Here is an 18,454-nt window from a genome sequence, read left to right on the forward strand (position 1 = left end):
TCCTGCCGCCCTTTGCTCAGCTCACACCACATCTGGAGCATCGTGCTCAGTTCTGGACCCACATTTTAGGAAGGACAGTTCATAATGTGTAGGAAGATGTCAAAGGGAGGGCAAGCGGGATGGTGAAGGGCTTCAGTCTACCCAGTCCTCTGACTAGGGGTTCTCCAATTCTGCTCATTCTAATCTGAAGATATTCTAGGTCAAAGTGTTCTAGCTGTAGTCTTTTTTCTTGAAAATGGGGTCATCTGCCCTTCTCCAGTCCTATGGCCTCTCTCCTGTTATCCATAGTCTTGCAAAGATCACTGACAGCTAACAAGAACACCAGCCATCTCTTTCGGCAATCCAAGGTCTGCTGACTTGAAGTCATCAAGGGCAGGCAGGGGCTTCCTTATCACCTATCTCCTTGTTTAATGCAGGTTTTAACTCCCCACTAGCCGCATTTATTTTGTTCCCTGCAGTCAGCCCACTTCAGAAGTTTATGTACAAATGATCAAAAAAGAGATAACAGGCAAGATGAACTACAGGTCCTAATGGACCTTTCCGGTATCAGTGAGACCCGGATTTCATCTTCTCTGAATTGCTGGGTGTCTCTATTACTGTTATTCTTCCTGTGTTGAAGCTGCTATTCTTTTGAATCCAGTTTTGTAGACATTCTTAGGCATTTCTTCCAAACCAAAAAGAAAAGTTAAAATATTCAAAGAAAAGACCTCCTGGATATTTGTAGTCTCTTCTCACTGAGATGTGCATTGCCAGATGAGAGGCTGTAGTTTTTCTGTTTCCATTACTGTGGGTGGTGATGCCAGCTAACGCTCATGGGATACTTCATAAAGTGCTTCTGTGTTCTTTCTCATTTAGCCTTCACAACTCTGTGAGGCTGGAACTATGGTTATTGTGCCCATGTTACAAAGGAAGAAACCGAGGCTCGGAAAGGGGAAGCCACTCATCCAGGATCATAAATGTCAAGGGCAGAATTGGAAGCCAACTCTCACAATCTGGTTTACTGCATGAAGTCAGGTACTGACCATGAAATGTTTCAACACCACTGTCATTTGTATACACAAAAAACAGCCATTCCAAACAATCAGAAAAATTCCAATAGGAGGTCACTCACAATTTAGACTCACGAAATTACAGGCCACATACAGGACTGCTAACGGATTTACTTTTTGGCAGATTCATGCCACGTAACAACTGAAGTTTTTGGCAAAGAGATCATTGGCTGGGGCCACAGCACCACAATGTCTTCCTGTGTTCAACCAATTACGTGAATTATTCAATTTCAAATAACCTATGGCAAGGACATGGAAAAAAACGACAAACGGAGTAGGAGAAGAATTCTCTCGAATCAGGAAACAACTATGCTAACTTGTGAAGCAGCAGGAAACACCAACTCTATCCTTGAAGTTGAAACCAATCAACCAACACTTATTAATCAACTATTAAGCGCCAGGCTCTGTGCTAAGCATGCAAAAGTATGGGCTTACAAAAATAAAGCAGTCCCTACCCTCAATGAGTTTGCATCTAACAGAGAAAACGTTTGAATCCATAATGCATACAAAATGAACACACAAAGTATTTTATCTAGTAAGTTATTTTATGATTTGTAAAAGGTAAGAGGACCTTTACGAACAAACCCATCAAACTGAAAGACTATTCCCAGAGCTTTTAGAGAACCAACATTTTAAAAGCATAATAAAAATATGCCAGACCTGCACAAATGGCAGCTATGAGGCCTTTTCTTTTCTCTTGTTCTTTCAGCAATTTCTTCACATCAGCACTCTAAGAAAGTAATACATAAAGTAGTCATTAATTCACAAATCAATCCTCTTTATAAAGAAGACAAGTAGAACTTAAAACAACTAAGATTTAGAAACACTGTACAAAAATAAGAAATATAAAACAATCATTCTTAAATTTTTTTTATTTTAAGACATAAACAAACTTAAGACTCCATATTATTATGGAATTTCACACTTTACCTATCACTTTCCCTCCAAGACTTTAATGACACCAAGAATTGGCAATATAAACATTCCTGAGTACTTTCTTTAGACTTTACCTCACTCAAGTTTTGTGCACCCAGATTACCTCCTGGTAGAACTATCACATCATATGGTCCCTAAAAGATTTAAAAACAAAAACAAGAAAGTGCATTAAAGAGAAACATTCTAATGACATTTTCATATTCTAAAAGCAAGAGCTAAAACAAACTATAAAGGACATTCAGAAAAAAACAGAATTTGAGAGAAAAGTGATCACAAGTATTAATGTCCTAATTTTCAAAAAGTAATAATGGTAGCTAATATTTATAAAGAGCTTTAAGGTTCACTAAGTATCTTAGACATGTCATCTCATTTGCTCCTCGTAACCACCTTGGGAAGTAACTGCTATAATGGACTCCATTTTACCTATGAGGAAACTGAGGCAGACAAAAGTAAAGGGACTTATTCAGGCTTCCACAGCTACAAAGTGTAAGAAGCAGGATTCAAACTCAGGGCTTCCTACCTCCAAGTCTCATACTCTCCCCACTATATTCCACTTAGCAATCTGTTAAAACTATAAGCTAGACATTCGGCCTAATAGCACTTCTGAATGTTTCTTTTTAATCCTCTAAGTGAAATGACAAACTTGATTTAGCAAAGTCCTGAGTACACAGCGACTACTGTGATGTAATGTATTGAGATGTAACCAACATTATTTTGATGACCCTAATTTCTCTGTATTTAGAAGAAAATCTAACAAAGAAAAACATTATCAGAAAGATATAATTCTTTTTCTTTGTCCCAATAATGTTGGGTACCAAAACAGGAGTCAAATGTCCTAAATCATTCAAATACCACAGCAGAGAAAAAACCTTGAGAAACAGAAATCATAACTGACTTTTCCTTCTCGCTTTAAGCATTTCATTTTTAAAAGTATCAACAAGTTTCATATTTGATTATCATTATACAAATTCCCTACAACCTATCATTAACTTGTTTTTAAAAGAAAAAAGACTTATTTTCTCTCTCAACATTTTAAAAATTCACTGACTAAAATAACATTCTCAACCAGAATCATAGCCCCAAACTTAAGGTACCCCAAATATCCTGTGCACAAATCAATCCCCCCCTTAGATTTCCTCTATCAGTTGCTGTGGCCAAAAAAGTGATCCCCCAGGCCAAACTTCTGGATATCGAGTTTCTCCAAATTCATTTTGCTGATGACATCACTAGCCAGGTCAATGTAAAAAATCTGGAAACTTTTTTTCATTTAAATTCTCACATCAAATAAAAGAAAATGATAGACAGGATGAAGTTATGTTGATCAATCTAATTCTCCTCTAATCAGAGGCTTATCAAATGTTCCACCTAAAGTAAACATGTAACTATTTCTGCTCCTTTGAAAACAAAATACAGGATTATGAGAATAAGAAAGGTTCAGGAGATCAAGTGCTAATCCTTGTCACTTTGGCCTGTTTTGTTTTGGTAGCAAACAAGAAAGGAGCAGAAGAGAAGGCAAGATAACAAGATTATGTTGTTGTACAGATACAGAAAACACAAAAAAGGAGCAAGCTTTGTACCAATTACACACTGTAATAAACAAGATAACACCTGATAATGTTTTATAAGGTAACAGAAAACTTCCTTTGAACAATGAACAAGCCATGATTAAATTTCCTCTAATCAACTACTGCAGAATGAACACAATGAAAGATGTTTTCTGATGAAAAAGACAAACCTCCTTTTTTGCATCTTCTAGACTGGCATCAGGGCAAATGAGTACATCTCTGCTACATTGCACTGCATTCTTTCCAGAAAGACCTGCCACAACAACTTTCATCTGAAAAACAAAAATGATTCCCATACCTCTATTTAAGAAAATCGATGGTTTGCTAGAAAACAAATTCATTATGAATCAGCAATGTGATGTGGCAGCCTAAAAAGCTAAGATCTTAGGGCTACATGAAGAGAGGCTCATGTCCAGGACTGGGGAGGTGACTGACATGGTTTTACTCTGCCCTATTTAGACCACATCTACACCATTTTCAGTTCTAGCTGTCACATTTTAGAAAGCGGAAGGGTAAACAGGACAGTGAAGGATTAGAGATTGTGCCATACAAGGATCAGGTGAAAGAATGGGGGAGGTTTAGCCTCAAGATGAAGAGAGGGAGTATGGAATGATTAACTGTCTTCAGGTATTTGAAGCATGATTTGAAGGAAGGATTAGACTTCTGCTTGGCTTTAGAATACAGAACAAGAAATTAATGGAAGTTTTAAAAAAGGAAAATTTAGTTTTGTCCTAAGATAACTTCCTGACAAAACTAAAAGTGGAATTGGCTACCAGCAGAGACAGTGGGGGCCCTCTCCCTGGAGAACCTCTGGTCAGAGATGTTGTAGACAGGATTCCTGGTTGCGGGAGTCTTGCGGTGGCCTCAATGGTCTCTGATATAATCTTCTCAGAGTTGGAAGGGATATTAAGAGATCCCCTTGTTTTACTATGTCTAAATAGTATTTAAAATAGATATTGCAGAAAGTGGTAGTGGATGTTTATTTTACTATACTGCCATGCTTTGGTCACTATATACTCTCATTACTCTGTGACCTCATTCAATGGGGGAAGCACTCCCTCCGGTGGTACAGAGAGGAACCTAGCCGTGCATTCTAATCTGGGCCGGTCTCCATGTTCTGCTTCACAAAGAAGTCCACCCCCAGCAAGTATACCAAATGCAGAATAATAAAAATGCACTGGCTTTACATTTACCATTAAAGATTTACGTTAGCTGTGGAGATATAAATTTTATTTAAAATTTCATAAAGCTTTGAATCTTATTTTGGTCACAAGACCAAAATTAAAAACTCACAAATAAACCGATAGAAATGGTCTGCATACTTACTCCAGCCCTCCGCATCAGATCAACAGGGATCACTGTTTCCATTTCCTCTGCTCCTTTAGCCAGGATGACTAATGCTTTTTTTGAAGCCATTTTTTAAATCTTATTTTTTAATAAACACAATTACTCCACTGACCCTTTTAATGCAACCAAGGAATGGACAAAACTGAAATCTGAGAAACTTCTTAGACAGCAGAACAAACACCTCCTAGGGAAAGTACAGAGATTAGGCAGTCAGACACTAGTAAACATCATTATCCATTAATATTTTCAAAAGCACATTCTTTTACACAGTATTGTATCAATTCATCGATCTATTATGTATTTCTAAGGAAAGTCAAGTTTAGTGAATACATTCTCATGAATCACGATAGGAGAAACTCAGATTAGAAAAGTTAACTGAGTTTTAAATACGGTTTTAAAAATTCAATGTCTAGACATGATATTGCAAGTGAAAACTTACTAAAACTAATACACGTGCCCTTTTCATACAATACCCAGTGAAAAAAGGGTGGTTTTCTCCTTTAGGAAGAAAGAAAATTCTACTTCACAGTATGACATGACAAGCTTTATTATGTGGACAAAAAATGTATAGGACTTCTCTCTGGAGATTTTAGAGAGGAATTTCTAGGATTAATCTTTGAATCTATTTTATAAGAACAACAGTCAGTATTTTAACACATCTATTTTAGAAAAGTCAGGACATTACCCTTATACCAAGTTTTAAGGTGAACTATATAATTTTATTTTTTAAAGTTTTTTGCTTTTAAGTCACTTCTAACCCAGTTCTCATCACAATTATTTTCATTTTCATTCTAGCTCTGAAGGGTTTAGTTTACTTGTCAAGCATTTTCAATCACAAGAACTACAACAACCTTTACACTGTAAGTACTTCCAACAAAGTATAAGCTGCTGCTATTCACAACACCTGGGCTTATTTGCTCACAGGACTACCAAAAGCAAGAAATCCAGCCTCACAAAGCAAAAAACCTTGTTTTTTAATTTAATTATCCCAAGAATGGCAATGTTAAAAAATTAACAGAATGCACAATTTGGTTGCACTAATTTTTCTCCACTTTTTGTTTACAAAATGCCAGTCATGCTGTACTCTGTATAAATAAGCAGTCTGTTAGGTATTCCTGAATTAACATTCCAGACATTGCTAAAGGTCAACCTGAGTCCAAATTCAATAATTTACGTAATGACACAAAAAGAGCTTTCTCCAACAAGAGAATCCAAACTCTGAACAGTCAAAATGAGCCCACCACCTCTGTTCAGAAGCCCCTAGTGCCCAAGTCAGTGAAAAGATCTTAATTCCTACACTACCCTTCCTCCCTGTCTGAAATGATACTAATTTGCAATGTCATCAACAAGCAAGTATTTCTTTTCACAGCTTTAAGATTAGTGAATCCTCTACATTTTATCCAGCTCACTCTACCTAACAGCAAAAGAGAAAATCTGAAGCAGCTTGTTACCTACCCAAGGCGCAGGCAGAGAAGGACTCATTAGTCAGGTCCACCAGAATCACCATGTTGGCTACTTTTCATCTGCTTGCAGACTTACGAGAATAATTTATACTGAACTTGTTCTTTTCATGTATAAATATGCTTCTTAAAATTTTTTTGAATGGTTTTAAATAGGGAATCAAATGATTTATGTCAGTAAAGCTTAGGTTCCCCTACTGGTAAGAATGGAATACTCCAATCTGTCCCCCAAAGCGTCTGCTGTTTTTAAACCACTTTGATCCAAACAGAAATTGAACAGAGACTATCTCACGCTATACCCGTATTTACTCTTAAAATTCCAAGGACAAATTCCAATTCCTTCAGTCTTTTGACATACTATTTCTTCCAGTTTGCCGAGCTTGTCATCTTGGCATCATTCTTTACTCCTCATTCTCTCTCACTCCACAGTCAATCAATCAACACATCTCATCCCTTCTACTTTCCCAACATCTTTTGAATCCAAACCCCTTCTCCCTACTCACAAAGCCACCACTCCACTGGAGGCCCTTATCACCTCTGGCCTAGACTATGGTAATAAGCCCCTAATTAGTCTCTCTCCTCAAGTTTCTCCCCATTCCAATGTACCTTTCACATAGTTGTCAAAGTGATTCTCCTTAAGTCAAGATAAGACCGTGTCCCTCCCCAACTCAATAAATGCCAATGGCTACCTATTGCCTCTAAGATAAAATATTAACTTTTCTGGTTTCTAGAATCTACCTTTCCAGCCTTGTTATGTATTCTATGTTCTCTTTCCCGTACTCTATAATCAAGACAAACTGGCTTTTTCTCTGGGACACATAGTCCTCTCTCTGGTCTCCATGCTTGAAATACACTCCCTCATCTCTTCCATCTGACAGAATGTCTCATCAAGACACATCTCAGGCATCATCTTCTACATGAAGCCCTTCTTGATCCTCCCCAATATTTTTCCCACCTTGTATTTCCTCTGTATTATACATGTACCTGTTGTATCCCTTGACAGACCGTAAGCTCCTTGAGAACAGAAATTGCTTCATCTGTGTCTTTTTATTTCCAGTGTCTAGCACAGCATCCGGCTCATAGTAGGAATTGAATTGATATAAAGTATATTGATTATTAAAGCTATACAACGGGAAAATTCAACCCTAGGGCAAATATTTTTTTCTAGTTACTGTTAATCCTAAGAAACAGATCATAGGATTCAGAGACTATCTAATTCAACCCCTCTCCCATTTTGCAGATGAGGAAACCAAGTTCCCAAACGAGGCTGTCACTTGCCCAATCAACAAGTTGCTTTCCTCTTCTGTGCCTCAGTTTATTCATCTGTAAAATCAAAACTCTTCAGATCCTTCCATCAACCTTCAAAACACTCAGAATTTATTGTCATACAAGGTAGCGCTTAAACACCTGCTGCTAGCATATGAAATTAAATAAAGTATGCAAAGCATTTGGTGAATCCTAAATGTCAGTTATCAGCCACTACGAATCCTGTTCTCTGTTGATGCATTTCTGTTTGGTCCATCCAAAAAGTGTCTGAAGGCAGAGACCATGCCTGTCGGTCAGCAGCCAGGCCCACAATGAACACGCAGACTTCTTGAAAAATCTGCATGTATCACAACCTATCCAAAACTTAATAGGAAAGTCTTAAAGCTTGTCTGGAACACAGGGGTTAAGAGACTTCTCCATGTTCACACAGTTAAGTGTTGGAAACAAAATCTGAACCCAGGACTTCTTGATCCATGTTCAAAACTCAATCCAGCTGACCAGACTTCCAAGCACTTAACCACCTGTTATGAAGTTAAAATATTATCTTGAACAATATTTTACATGTTTATGTCAGTGTATCTGAAAGTTTCAGTACTGAAGTTACATTTTAACTTATCTTTTTATCTCTAAGAAGACAGTGATCTCAAGTTCTTCTTAATAATGAGTCACTAGCACGAGGATGTCTTAATTTAGTGATTTGAATAAAACTCCCATCAGATTTCCACCGAACAAGTAAAAATGATAGAAACAACTCATTCATCAAAAAGTATTATTACAGAATTGCCATTTTAAAAAAAAGGACATAGGTCAGTCTTGTTTCTCCAGCAAAGACTGAAGATAAATGACCCTATTATACTACCTTTCTTAGGTAACACTGAAAAAATCATTTATTAAGCACCTACTGCATGTCCAACACTGCTAAGCACCAAAGTTGCAGTTAGGTGGGTTCCAAAAGTAGGACCAGTACATGCCTTGAAGAGAGGTATATACATCTTGAGACAGAAGGTTCAGAATGGGGAGGAAAGGAAACACAACAAAAAGTAACTAAAAATATAACAAAAAGAATGGGCAATGCCCCTCCATAAGGAATTAACCAACCAAGAAGCTTTTTAAGGATCTCTGAAGTGCTAGGCATTGGGGAGTCAGACATAAGTCCTCATCCTCAAGGAGTTTAAATTCTAACTAGTGGTGACAATAACAATAGGTAACATTTATATAGCACTTACTATGTGCCAGGCTTGAGGTATATACAGGCATATGCAAAATAGATGAGGGAATTTTGGAGTGAAGACACTAGCAGCTGTGGGGATCAGTGAAAACTTCATGCCCAAGGTAGTGCTTGAGCTGTGCCTTGAACGAAATCAGGGATTCTAATGAGGAAGGAATGCATTCCAGGCATGGGGAGCAAAGGCACAGATAGGACATAGAACTGTAATACAGCTGGTTTGGCCAGACCATCAAGTACCAGAAGGGGAGAACGTATAAAAAAACTGGAAAGGTAGGTAAGAGTGAGGTTGTGAAGGGCTTTAAATGCCCTTCCTATGTGGCACCAGAGATAATGGAATGACACGGTCAGACCGGTACTTTAAGAACATTGCCTAGGCAGCCTTGTGAAGGAAGGACTGGATTGTGGAGAGCTATCTAGAGTACTGCAGTAGTCTAGGTAAAAGATGAAGGTGCTGGAGACAAGAGATGCTGGGAAGGTAGAAGGGAACAGATGTGGCAACTGACCAGAGAGTCACGGTGAGAGATGGTGGAGAATGGAAGATGCCACCAATGGAAGAGGGACTCGATGCACCTAATATTTCATCACTGGCAACAACTTCAAGTCCCCCAAATGTGGTAATTAACACCTCCAGCTAAAAGGGCCGGCAAAGCCTGGGGGGGCTACCTGCTACAGTGGGCATCTGGGAGAACAAGAGCCAGGACAAAAGTAAGGAAGCCCACTCAAATTATTTTCTGATCCCATTATACATGAGAACTGCAAAGAACAGTAGACTTGAAGGTCTGGAGATTTTACAGTTCTTCCCACTCTGGCCCCAGACTGTTTTTAGACCGATTTCATCTTCTCCTTCATTCAGTCTAAGAAGATGACTTTCTGTCATTCCTTGAGCTGATCATTCCCTCACTGTGCCTTCACACTGGCTGTCCCTTGTCCCCTATTCTTGGCATGAACTCCTGCCTCATGGAATCCTGGCTTCCTTCAATGCCACCCCCTACAGGAAGCCTTCCCTAATCTCTGTTGTGCTTCCTCCAGCCTTAAGTCATGGAGCATTTACTTATTGGTGAAATATGGTAACCCCTAGACAGGGACTCTTCTTTACTTTTGTCTTTATATCATAAGTGCCTTGCATATAAAAGGAAATGTTTCTTGCACTAGATTCTTTAACAAAAAAATAAATTTGGACTCTTTCTTCCAGGGCTTTAGAATCCAATAATGGTAAGATGGTGTTTCCTCTGGCGATAACACCAGATGAAATGAGCTGATCTATGTGAAGTGCTTTGCAATCCTTAAATCACTATAAAATATTAGCTATTATTAAAATCCAGGAACAGATCTAGCAGCTATAAAGGCATAGGTTCCTCCTGAATGATTTCAGATTACTGCATAGGAATCCTTCAAGTTGTGAAGGTCCAACAACTGACAGAGAATATGGAAAAGTACTTGAAAAGTACAGTTTCTTCTGACTTTGTGATGGTTATTACCATACTTTGCTTTGGCATATTTTACACCCTAAGACCGCAGTGTGCAAGCCAACTCAACTGTACAAACCATGCCCCAAAGACACATAAACATCACAGACATAAAAGAAAAGCAGTCTGAGGCTGAGTGAATAAAGACACAATGCAGACTTCCTCGGAGTCACACTTAATACTACAGAGAAATCTTACTTGGCTCCCTTATTCTCTCTTCTATCAGTAAGACCAGCTTCAGTCACCTTACCAAGAGCAACTTCAGGGAAGACCAGGGCTGTATCTATTTTTCTAAATTGTGTAAATGTAACCTTCATGTTCTCCTCCATCCTGGCTATGTTTCAGCCTAAGAAGACTCGCTGTCATTCCTTGAACTGAGCTCTCATTACCGCGCAAGTCCTGGACTCAAGTCCTGCCTCTGACCGATACTGGATGCATGACCATATTTAAATCTCTCAACCTCAGTGTCCCAGGCAACTGTTTGGGACTTAGTGACAGAGAAGCTGTTACTGCTGGAGAACTTCCTCTATCAATGGTTACTTCCCACGGCAGTAAAATCACAAGATCCTAGCCACCCTTGCAAAACCCATACACTTACCAAGCCCACCCCAACCCTCCCCACTCCCTCCAAAGGGAAGAAAAAAAAGAGGCCAGAGTGGGCAAAGGCTACAAGCTGAAGCAGCTAGGTGGTGCTGGACTCGGGATTTACCATCGCATTTACTAACTATGTGACCCTGGGCAATTCCAATAACTTCCCTCAGCCTCAGTTAGAAATAACATACACAAAACGTTTTACAAACTGTATAAGCATAAACGTGCAATGTATAGGTGTGCATATATCTACTTATATGTACATTTGTTTGCATCATATATTAATCATACATTTGTATAATATACGTGCTATACACGTACATATCTATGTATATATACACACACACACACGTTATTCTTTTCTTCCTCCTGCTTCCACAAGTCAACTGTCACGCATTCCTGATGAACTAACACTGGTTATTCTAGTCCTATTAAAGGTCTCTTTAGCCAGGAGCTAAGATAAACCGGATCTGGAGTCCTGGGGCCTGGGTTCAAATCCTTCCCACCCTCTGGGCTTCCCGTGCATCCCTGAATCATGGAGTCTGGGGAGAACGGTCTCGAAGGTCATCTGACGCAAACCTCCTCCCACTTCACAGATCACGAAACTGAGACCCCAAGGGACGCCCTTTACAGCCCAGGCCGCGGTCCGCAAGCCTGGGACACTTTTCCCATTATAGCTGGTGCCGCGGTCACGCGGGGCAGGCCAGGCCTAGCCCCGGAGGCGCCCTGACCTCCCCGCCGGGTGCGGGGGCGGAGGAACGACGGACGGAGCGCTCTGACATTTGAGGCCGCGAAGTGGGCGACGGCCGGAAAACTGACAACCAGGGCGAGCCGAGGGGCCGCGACCCGGGCGCCTCTCACCGCTTCTCAGGCGCCTAGCGGGCGGAAGGCCGGGACCAGCGCGGGGAACGAAGCTCCACACCCACAGCCTCTCTGACGAGTTCTGAAGTGGGCGGAAGTGACGCGAGCGGTAACGTCACCGCGGCCCGCTCGCTCTAAGGGCATCGCCGGGCGGCAGAACCGCCCCCTCTCCCCATCCCGTCTCGCGTTACCGAGCGAGCGGAGGCGCGAGCCCACGCGGGGTCGAAGGGGCGGGACGAGACGAGCCCGGCCGGGTGAGCCGGTGGGTGAAGGTGAGGGTGAAGGGGGCGTGGTTAAATCCGCGCATGCGCTTGCTGGAGACTGCGGGGCGGGGGAGGCCTCGGGCACGTGTGCGCGCTTGGAATAGGGAGCTGACTGCTCTGTATTGAACCGGAAGAGGGCTGTAGACTAGGGTGGGCGTGGCAGGGCGCCTGGGGAGGGTCAATTTTTACATTACTTTTTAGATGTCTGTTTTGAACGGCGCCCTCATTGACTTAAATGTTTTATTAATAAAAGCACAAATTGATGCAACCAGCTAAATATTATCAAGGCGTTCGCCTGGTTATTATTATTACAAACGTAAAGCGCTGTGTAAATGTCAAGTGTTAACTATTATTGCAAATATTAAGGCATTATATAAATAACAGCTATCATTATTACTGCAAAACTTAAAGCGCTATATAAATATCCACTGTCATTCTTGCAAACCTTAAAACATCGTATAAATATCAGCTTATCATTATTACTGGAAATCTTAAAGTATTAGGTAAATATCAACCATAACTATTTTTGGTAACCTTAAGGCATATAAATGTCAGCTTACAGTATTATTGCAAACTTCAAAACACGGTCTGAATGTCAGCTATTATGAATGAATATCTTGATGCGTTAAGGGGACCTATTATTAATATAAACCTAAATTGCTATATGTATCTGCTAGGATTGCAAATTCTAAAGCAGCTTTATGTTGGCAATTATTAACGAGAACCTTAGAGCAGTGTCTATGGGTCAGCTCTGGTAATCACCTATTATTTTGATTGCAAGGTTAAAGCTCTATTTGTCCTCTATTATTGTTGCAAACCTTAAAGCGCCATGTAAATATTAGCTATTACTATTTTTATAAATCTTAAGGCACTATATAAGCAGTCAGTATTATTATTGCAAATTATATGTCAGTTATTAGCATTATTATTCAACTCTTTGAGAACAGGGATTGTTTCATGTCTTGCCTTTGTATCCCCAATCTCCATCCCAGTGCCTGTGATACAAAGACAGACACCATATAATCTCTGCCCTCAAGGACTTTACATTCTAATAGAGGAGTCAATGTATACATATATAAACATATACAAGATATATACAAAATAAATACATGGTGGTTTTAGTGATAGGAGCAGTAGCAGATTTCTTTGTATTCTTGTTACTTTGTCTTAATTGAATTGCAGAAGCATAATAAAGTACTGTGCCACAATTTATTTAACCGGTAGCTTACTGTTGGATATTTAGATTGTTTTCAATTTTTTTTTTTTTGCTATTTCATATAAGGCTGCTAAGCAAATCTTTGAACAGATCTCACTTTTTCTGCTCTTGGTGACCCTTTGAGGGTATGTTCCTACATTAGTCTACAGATTTGCAAATTCCACCCCAAGATTCAATTTCACTGCTTTTAATCATTTTTGCCAGTTTGATGGGTGTGAGGTGGGTACCACAAGGTGGTTTTAATTTGTAACTCTTTCATTTGTGTATCAACTGTTTTTTTTTAAAACACTGCCTCCACTGTTCATTCTGGGTTTCTGAGGTGAACATTTGCCTTTCAGGAGTTAATGAAATAAAATCCTTTATTGGCAGATGCAATCAAAGATAGATCAGATGATGTTTACTTTGACACTTCAAAAATAAAATGACTGTTTAGTTCCTCGGAGTTGGACTTGCTCTGTCCTTAAATCTTCCAATAGGAGCATAGATATAGGGATGGAAGGGATCTTTAAGTCAACTCCATGGATGCCTTCATTTTGCAGATGAGGAAAGAGAAATAGTTTTTGTCAAAGGTAATAAATGACAAGTCTAAAGTCTTCTGAGTCTAGACTCAAAGCTCTTTTCATTCAACCTCTAAAACAGGCCTATTGGAAAATTTTATTTCATAGAAAATACTCAGTTTTCTGGGAGAAACCAGAATTTACTTGTGTACTCAGCTGTGTTCAACTCTTCATGACCCCATTTAGTGTTTTCTTGGCAAAGATACTGGAGTGGTTTGTTAATGCCTTCTCTAGAGCATTTTACAGATGAGGAAACTAAGGTAGGCAGGATGGAGTGACTTGCCCAGGGTCACACTGCTAGTAAGTGCCTGAGGTCAGATTTGAACTCAGGAAGATGAGTCTTCCTGACTCCTGGCATGGCACTCTATCCGCTCCTCCCCCTAGCTGCCCATTAGGTTCTTAATAAATACTTGTTAATTGATTTTTGATTGATTTGATTGGCATAGGGAACTCCCTGGTAGGGAAACTCCCACTACTCAAGCAAGTTGGTCTTCTTTGCAATTTATAATCATTGAGAGTTTGTCCAGAAGACAAGGGGTCAGATTTGAACTCGGAATGCGTCTTCCTGACTACAGGCCCAGCACTCTATCCACGGTGCCACCTAGCTGCCCGATATGCTAAAGGCATCACTGTTTAGTGAGGCTGCTGGTAAACATTTTTCAAATTTCTCATTGCTCCTAGGTGGCTTTCCATAAGTGGTGACTGCTGGTTATGCCACTGTTTATCTACGATCTTCCACAGACAAGAAAAGGATTCCATTTTTTTTTATGAGTTCATAAACCATTTGCTAAAGAAGCTTTTACATATATATGTGTTCTTATATCTAGTGAGAGAGATGATTATTAATAACCAATAATTCAGGGAGATGCAGAGTTCTCCCCTTCTTTTAAAGTCCTGATTTTAAAAACTAAACAGTCTCTTGAAGGACAGTATTGATAATGAGATTGAATTAACTTCTCCCTCTGACCCGACCCAACCCTACAGGAACTCTCTAGTCTCAGGTGAATTCCATTCAGTCAAGCTTGGGTGGAGACACGTCCTGGCTGGGGGTGGTCTGAGTGTAGAGAGAGTTTCTCTGTCCAAGGGTGATGTGATGTCATTCTCAGCCCCTCATTTTAATATAGCTCACTTCCCATTGTGTTATCCAGTCAGAGTTGATTGCCACCCCTCAGAAACACCTACTCTTTGAAGGGTATATAAATTGTGAGCCCTTCATCATGATTGTCTTTGGTCTAAGAGAGATGACCAAATGACCATCTTTTTATTAATAATGTGCTGGCCTTATTAATAAAATGATTAAATTACTCAGGAACTATGTCTCTCGAACCTTTTTAATCCCCATATTAGACATATAGGTATGTGTTCTTACTCTTTATTATAAACTGATTCAATATTTTCAGATTCAAATTCAAAGAGGTATGAGGAATAGATCCAGGAGAGATACTTTAAAAATTATTGGACTATCTGAAAGCCATGATCAAAAAAAGAGTCTAGACATCATCTTTCAAGAAATTATCAAGGAAAACTGCCCTGATATTCTAGAGCCAGAGGGTAAAATAGAAATTGAAAGAATCCACAGATCACCTCCTCAAAAAGATCCCAAAAAGAAAACTTCTAGGAATATTGTCACTAAATTCCAGAGTTCCCAGGTCAAGGAGAAAATAATGTAAGGAGCCAGAAAGAAACAATTTGAGTATCGTGGAAACACAGTCAGGATAATACAAGATCTAGCAGCTTCTACATTAAGGGATCAAAAGGCTTGGAATATGATATTCTGGAGGTCAAAGAAGCTAGGATTAAAACCAAGAATCACCTACCCAGCTAAACTGAATATAATGCTCCAAGGCAAAATATAGACTTTCAATAAAATAGAGGACTTTCAAGCTTTCTCAGTGAAAAGACCAGAGCTGAACAGAAAATTTGACTTTCAAACACAAGAATCAAGAGAAGCATGAAAAGGTAAACAAGAAAGAGAAATCATAAGGGACTTACTAAGATTGAACTGTTCTGTTTACATTCCTACATGGAAAGATGATATGTGTAATTCATGAGACCTTTCTCAGTATTAGGGTGGTTGAAGGGAATATACATATATATAGACAGAGTTGAATATGAAGGGATGATATCTAAAAAAATAAAATTAAATTAAGGCATGAGAGAGGAATATATTGAGAGAGGGAGAGATAGAATGGGGCAAATTATCTCACATAAAAGTGGCAAGAAAAAGCAGTTCTATTGGAAGGGAAGAGGGGGCAGGTGAGGGGGAATGAGTGAATCTTGCTCTCATTGGATTTGACTTGAGGAGGGAATAACATACACACTCAATTGGGTATCTTATCCCACAGGGAAGTAGGGGGAAGGGGATAAAAAAGGGGGGATGATAGAAGGGAGGGCAGATCAGGGGAGGAGGTAATCAAAAGTAAACACTTTTGAAAAGGGACAGGGTCAAGGGAGAAAACTGAATAAAGGGGGACAGGATAGGATAGAGGGAAATATAGTTAGTCTTTCACAACATGAGTATTGTGGAAGTGTTTTACATAATGATACATGTGTAGCCTATGTTGAATTGCTTGCCTTCTTAGGGAGGGTGGGTGGGAAGGGAAGAGGGGAGAGGATTTGGAACTCAAAGTTTTAAAATCAGATGCTCAAAAGAAAAAGTTGTTTTTGGATGCAACTGAGAAATAAGATATATAGGGAATAGGGCATAGAAATCTATCCTGCCCTACAAGAAAGTAAGGGGAAAGGGGATGGGGAGGGGTGGGGGGGACAGAAGGGAGGGCTGACTGGGGAACAGGGCAATCAGAATATATGCCATCTTGGAGTCAGGGAGAGGGTAGAAATGGGGAGAAAATTTGTAACTCAAAATCTTGTGAAAATCAATGTTGCAAACTAAAATATTAAATAAATAATTAAAAAAAAGAGGTATGAGGCCCTAGGAAGGTGACCAAGCCAGGGTGTGGGGTCAAGGCTTCTACCAGGCATTTGTTCATTTACATACCTAAGCCCCAAGCAGAACTGTTCTAAGAAGATACACCTCTCTAGCAGAAATACCTTTACTATACACCTTGGGGCTCCACTGGCTTTTTTGCATAAACCTCAAACACTTTGCAGTCTCTTTGGGCAGTGGTGATGCCTGTGGTCCTGTGGGGAGCTGGGGGGAGAGAACACAAAACTTTCAGTGACTTGACATTTCTTCTCACTCTTGGCAAGTTTCTTCGGAGTTTCCCCATGCTCAGTTCTCTGCTTAAGCAATCAATTAACAACCGTTTGTCAAGTCCTTGCTTAGCTGAGCCTTGGGAATTTAAAGAAAAAACAAAAGATGTGGAAAAATTGGAACACTAGTACACTATTAGTGGAAGTGTGAACTGATTCAACCATTTTGGAGGGCAATCTGGAATTATATCCAAAGAATTATAAAACTGTATATCCTTTGACTCAGCAAATGTTGTTATTAAGTCTGTTTCCCAAAGTGATCAGGGAAAAAGGAAAAGAACTTATATGTTCTAAAGTATTTCTAGCAGCCAACTTTATGGTGGCAAAGAACTGCAAATTGAAGGGATGCTTGTCAAATGGGAAATGGCTGAGTAAGGTGTGGTATATGATTATGATGGAACACTACTGTGCTGTAAGAAATGAGCAGGATGCTTTCAGAAAAACATGGAGAGACTTCATAAAATAATGAAGAGTGAAATGAGCAGAACCAAAAGAGTGTTGTATATCTAACAGCAATATCATTTGAAGAGTAATTGAGAATGACTAAGTTGTTCTGAGTAATATGAACATTCCAATCAAGTGTGAAAGACTTATGAAGGAAAATGCTATCCACCTGTAGAGAAAGAACTGATATATGGAAGTATGTATTGTCTGACTCTCCATCAGTGGTGGGATTCAGCCGGTTGGCACCGGTTTGATAGAAGGATGCTTAATTTTATGTTGAGTTCTGCGAATTGGTTGTTAAAATGGCACTTGTAATCAGGGTCCTCTCTAAGGTGGGTACCTGGGCAGCCACCCAATGTGGAAATCACAAATATATATTCTCTGCCCCCACCCCCACCCCTAAAGGCAGTGCTATGTCCCGGCCTGGGAATGGGGTCTGGGATGGAGGCACAGGGGAAAGCAGGAATGTCGTAATGAGGTACCAACATGAGATGGAAGGAGGAAGGGAAAGTGAGACCCAGGCCCAGGATAGGAGAGCTGGCTACACCCTGTAGGAGCTGCTGCTGCTGGGAGTGTTGGGGGAACCCTGCAGGGCAGTGGTAGCAGCAGCAGCAGAGGCTTAGTAGGGCTTAGACCCTCCCTGCTCCCCTGCTCCCTCCCTTTCCATCTGCTTATGAGTGAATCACCCGCCAAGCCTTGCCTCCAGGGGTCAACGGGGAAGCTAGAGAGCCTGGGACCAAGTCTCTTAGCATAAAGCGGAGAAAAAGCTAGCAGTTACTTTGGGCTTCCTTCCAAGGCCTTCTGCCTTCTGCCTGCTTGCCACTCCTAATAGACCTAGCCGAGTAGGCAGAAGGCACTGATGGTGGAAGCCACCCAACACATGGCCTCCACTGCCTGCCCCCACTCCCCTCCGCCGCTATCCCTGACCACCGTCACTCTCTGGCCCTTACACACCTGGCCCTGCTTCCTCTGCCAGCACCCTCTCCCTTGCT

The 18,454-nt window shown here is 40.3% G+C and overlaps 1 protein-coding gene across 1 annotated transcript in view; it reads right to left on the minus strand.

The window, feature by feature from the left end:
* Positions 1-11,874, minus strand: part of PARK7 (Parkinsonism associated deglycase) — a 28,319-nt gene extending 16,445 nt beyond the window's left edge. The window contains exons 1-5 of the mRNA XM_036744607.1: positions 11,770-11,874; positions 4,877-5,081; positions 3,721-3,822; positions 2,060-2,119; positions 1,710-1,779 (exon numbers count right to left, since the gene is read on the minus strand). Coding sequence (XP_036600502.1) covers positions 1,710-1,779; positions 2,060-2,119; positions 3,721-3,822; positions 4,877-4,966 — 322 coding nt within the window. The 5' untranslated portion in view covers positions 4,967-5,081; positions 11,770-11,874. The remainder of the gene's footprint in view (positions 1-1,709; positions 1,780-2,059; positions 2,120-3,720; positions 3,823-4,876; positions 5,082-11,769) is intronic.
* Positions 11,875-18,454: the final 6,580 nt, after the last annotated feature.

Source organism: Trichosurus vulpecula, chromosome 2, assembly GCF_011100635.1.
Source record: "Trichosurus vulpecula isolate mTriVul1 chromosome 2, mTriVul1.pri, whole genome shotgun sequence".
NCBI classification, from domain to species: domain Eukaryota; kingdom Metazoa; phylum Chordata; class Mammalia; order Diprotodontia; family Phalangeridae; genus Trichosurus; species Trichosurus vulpecula.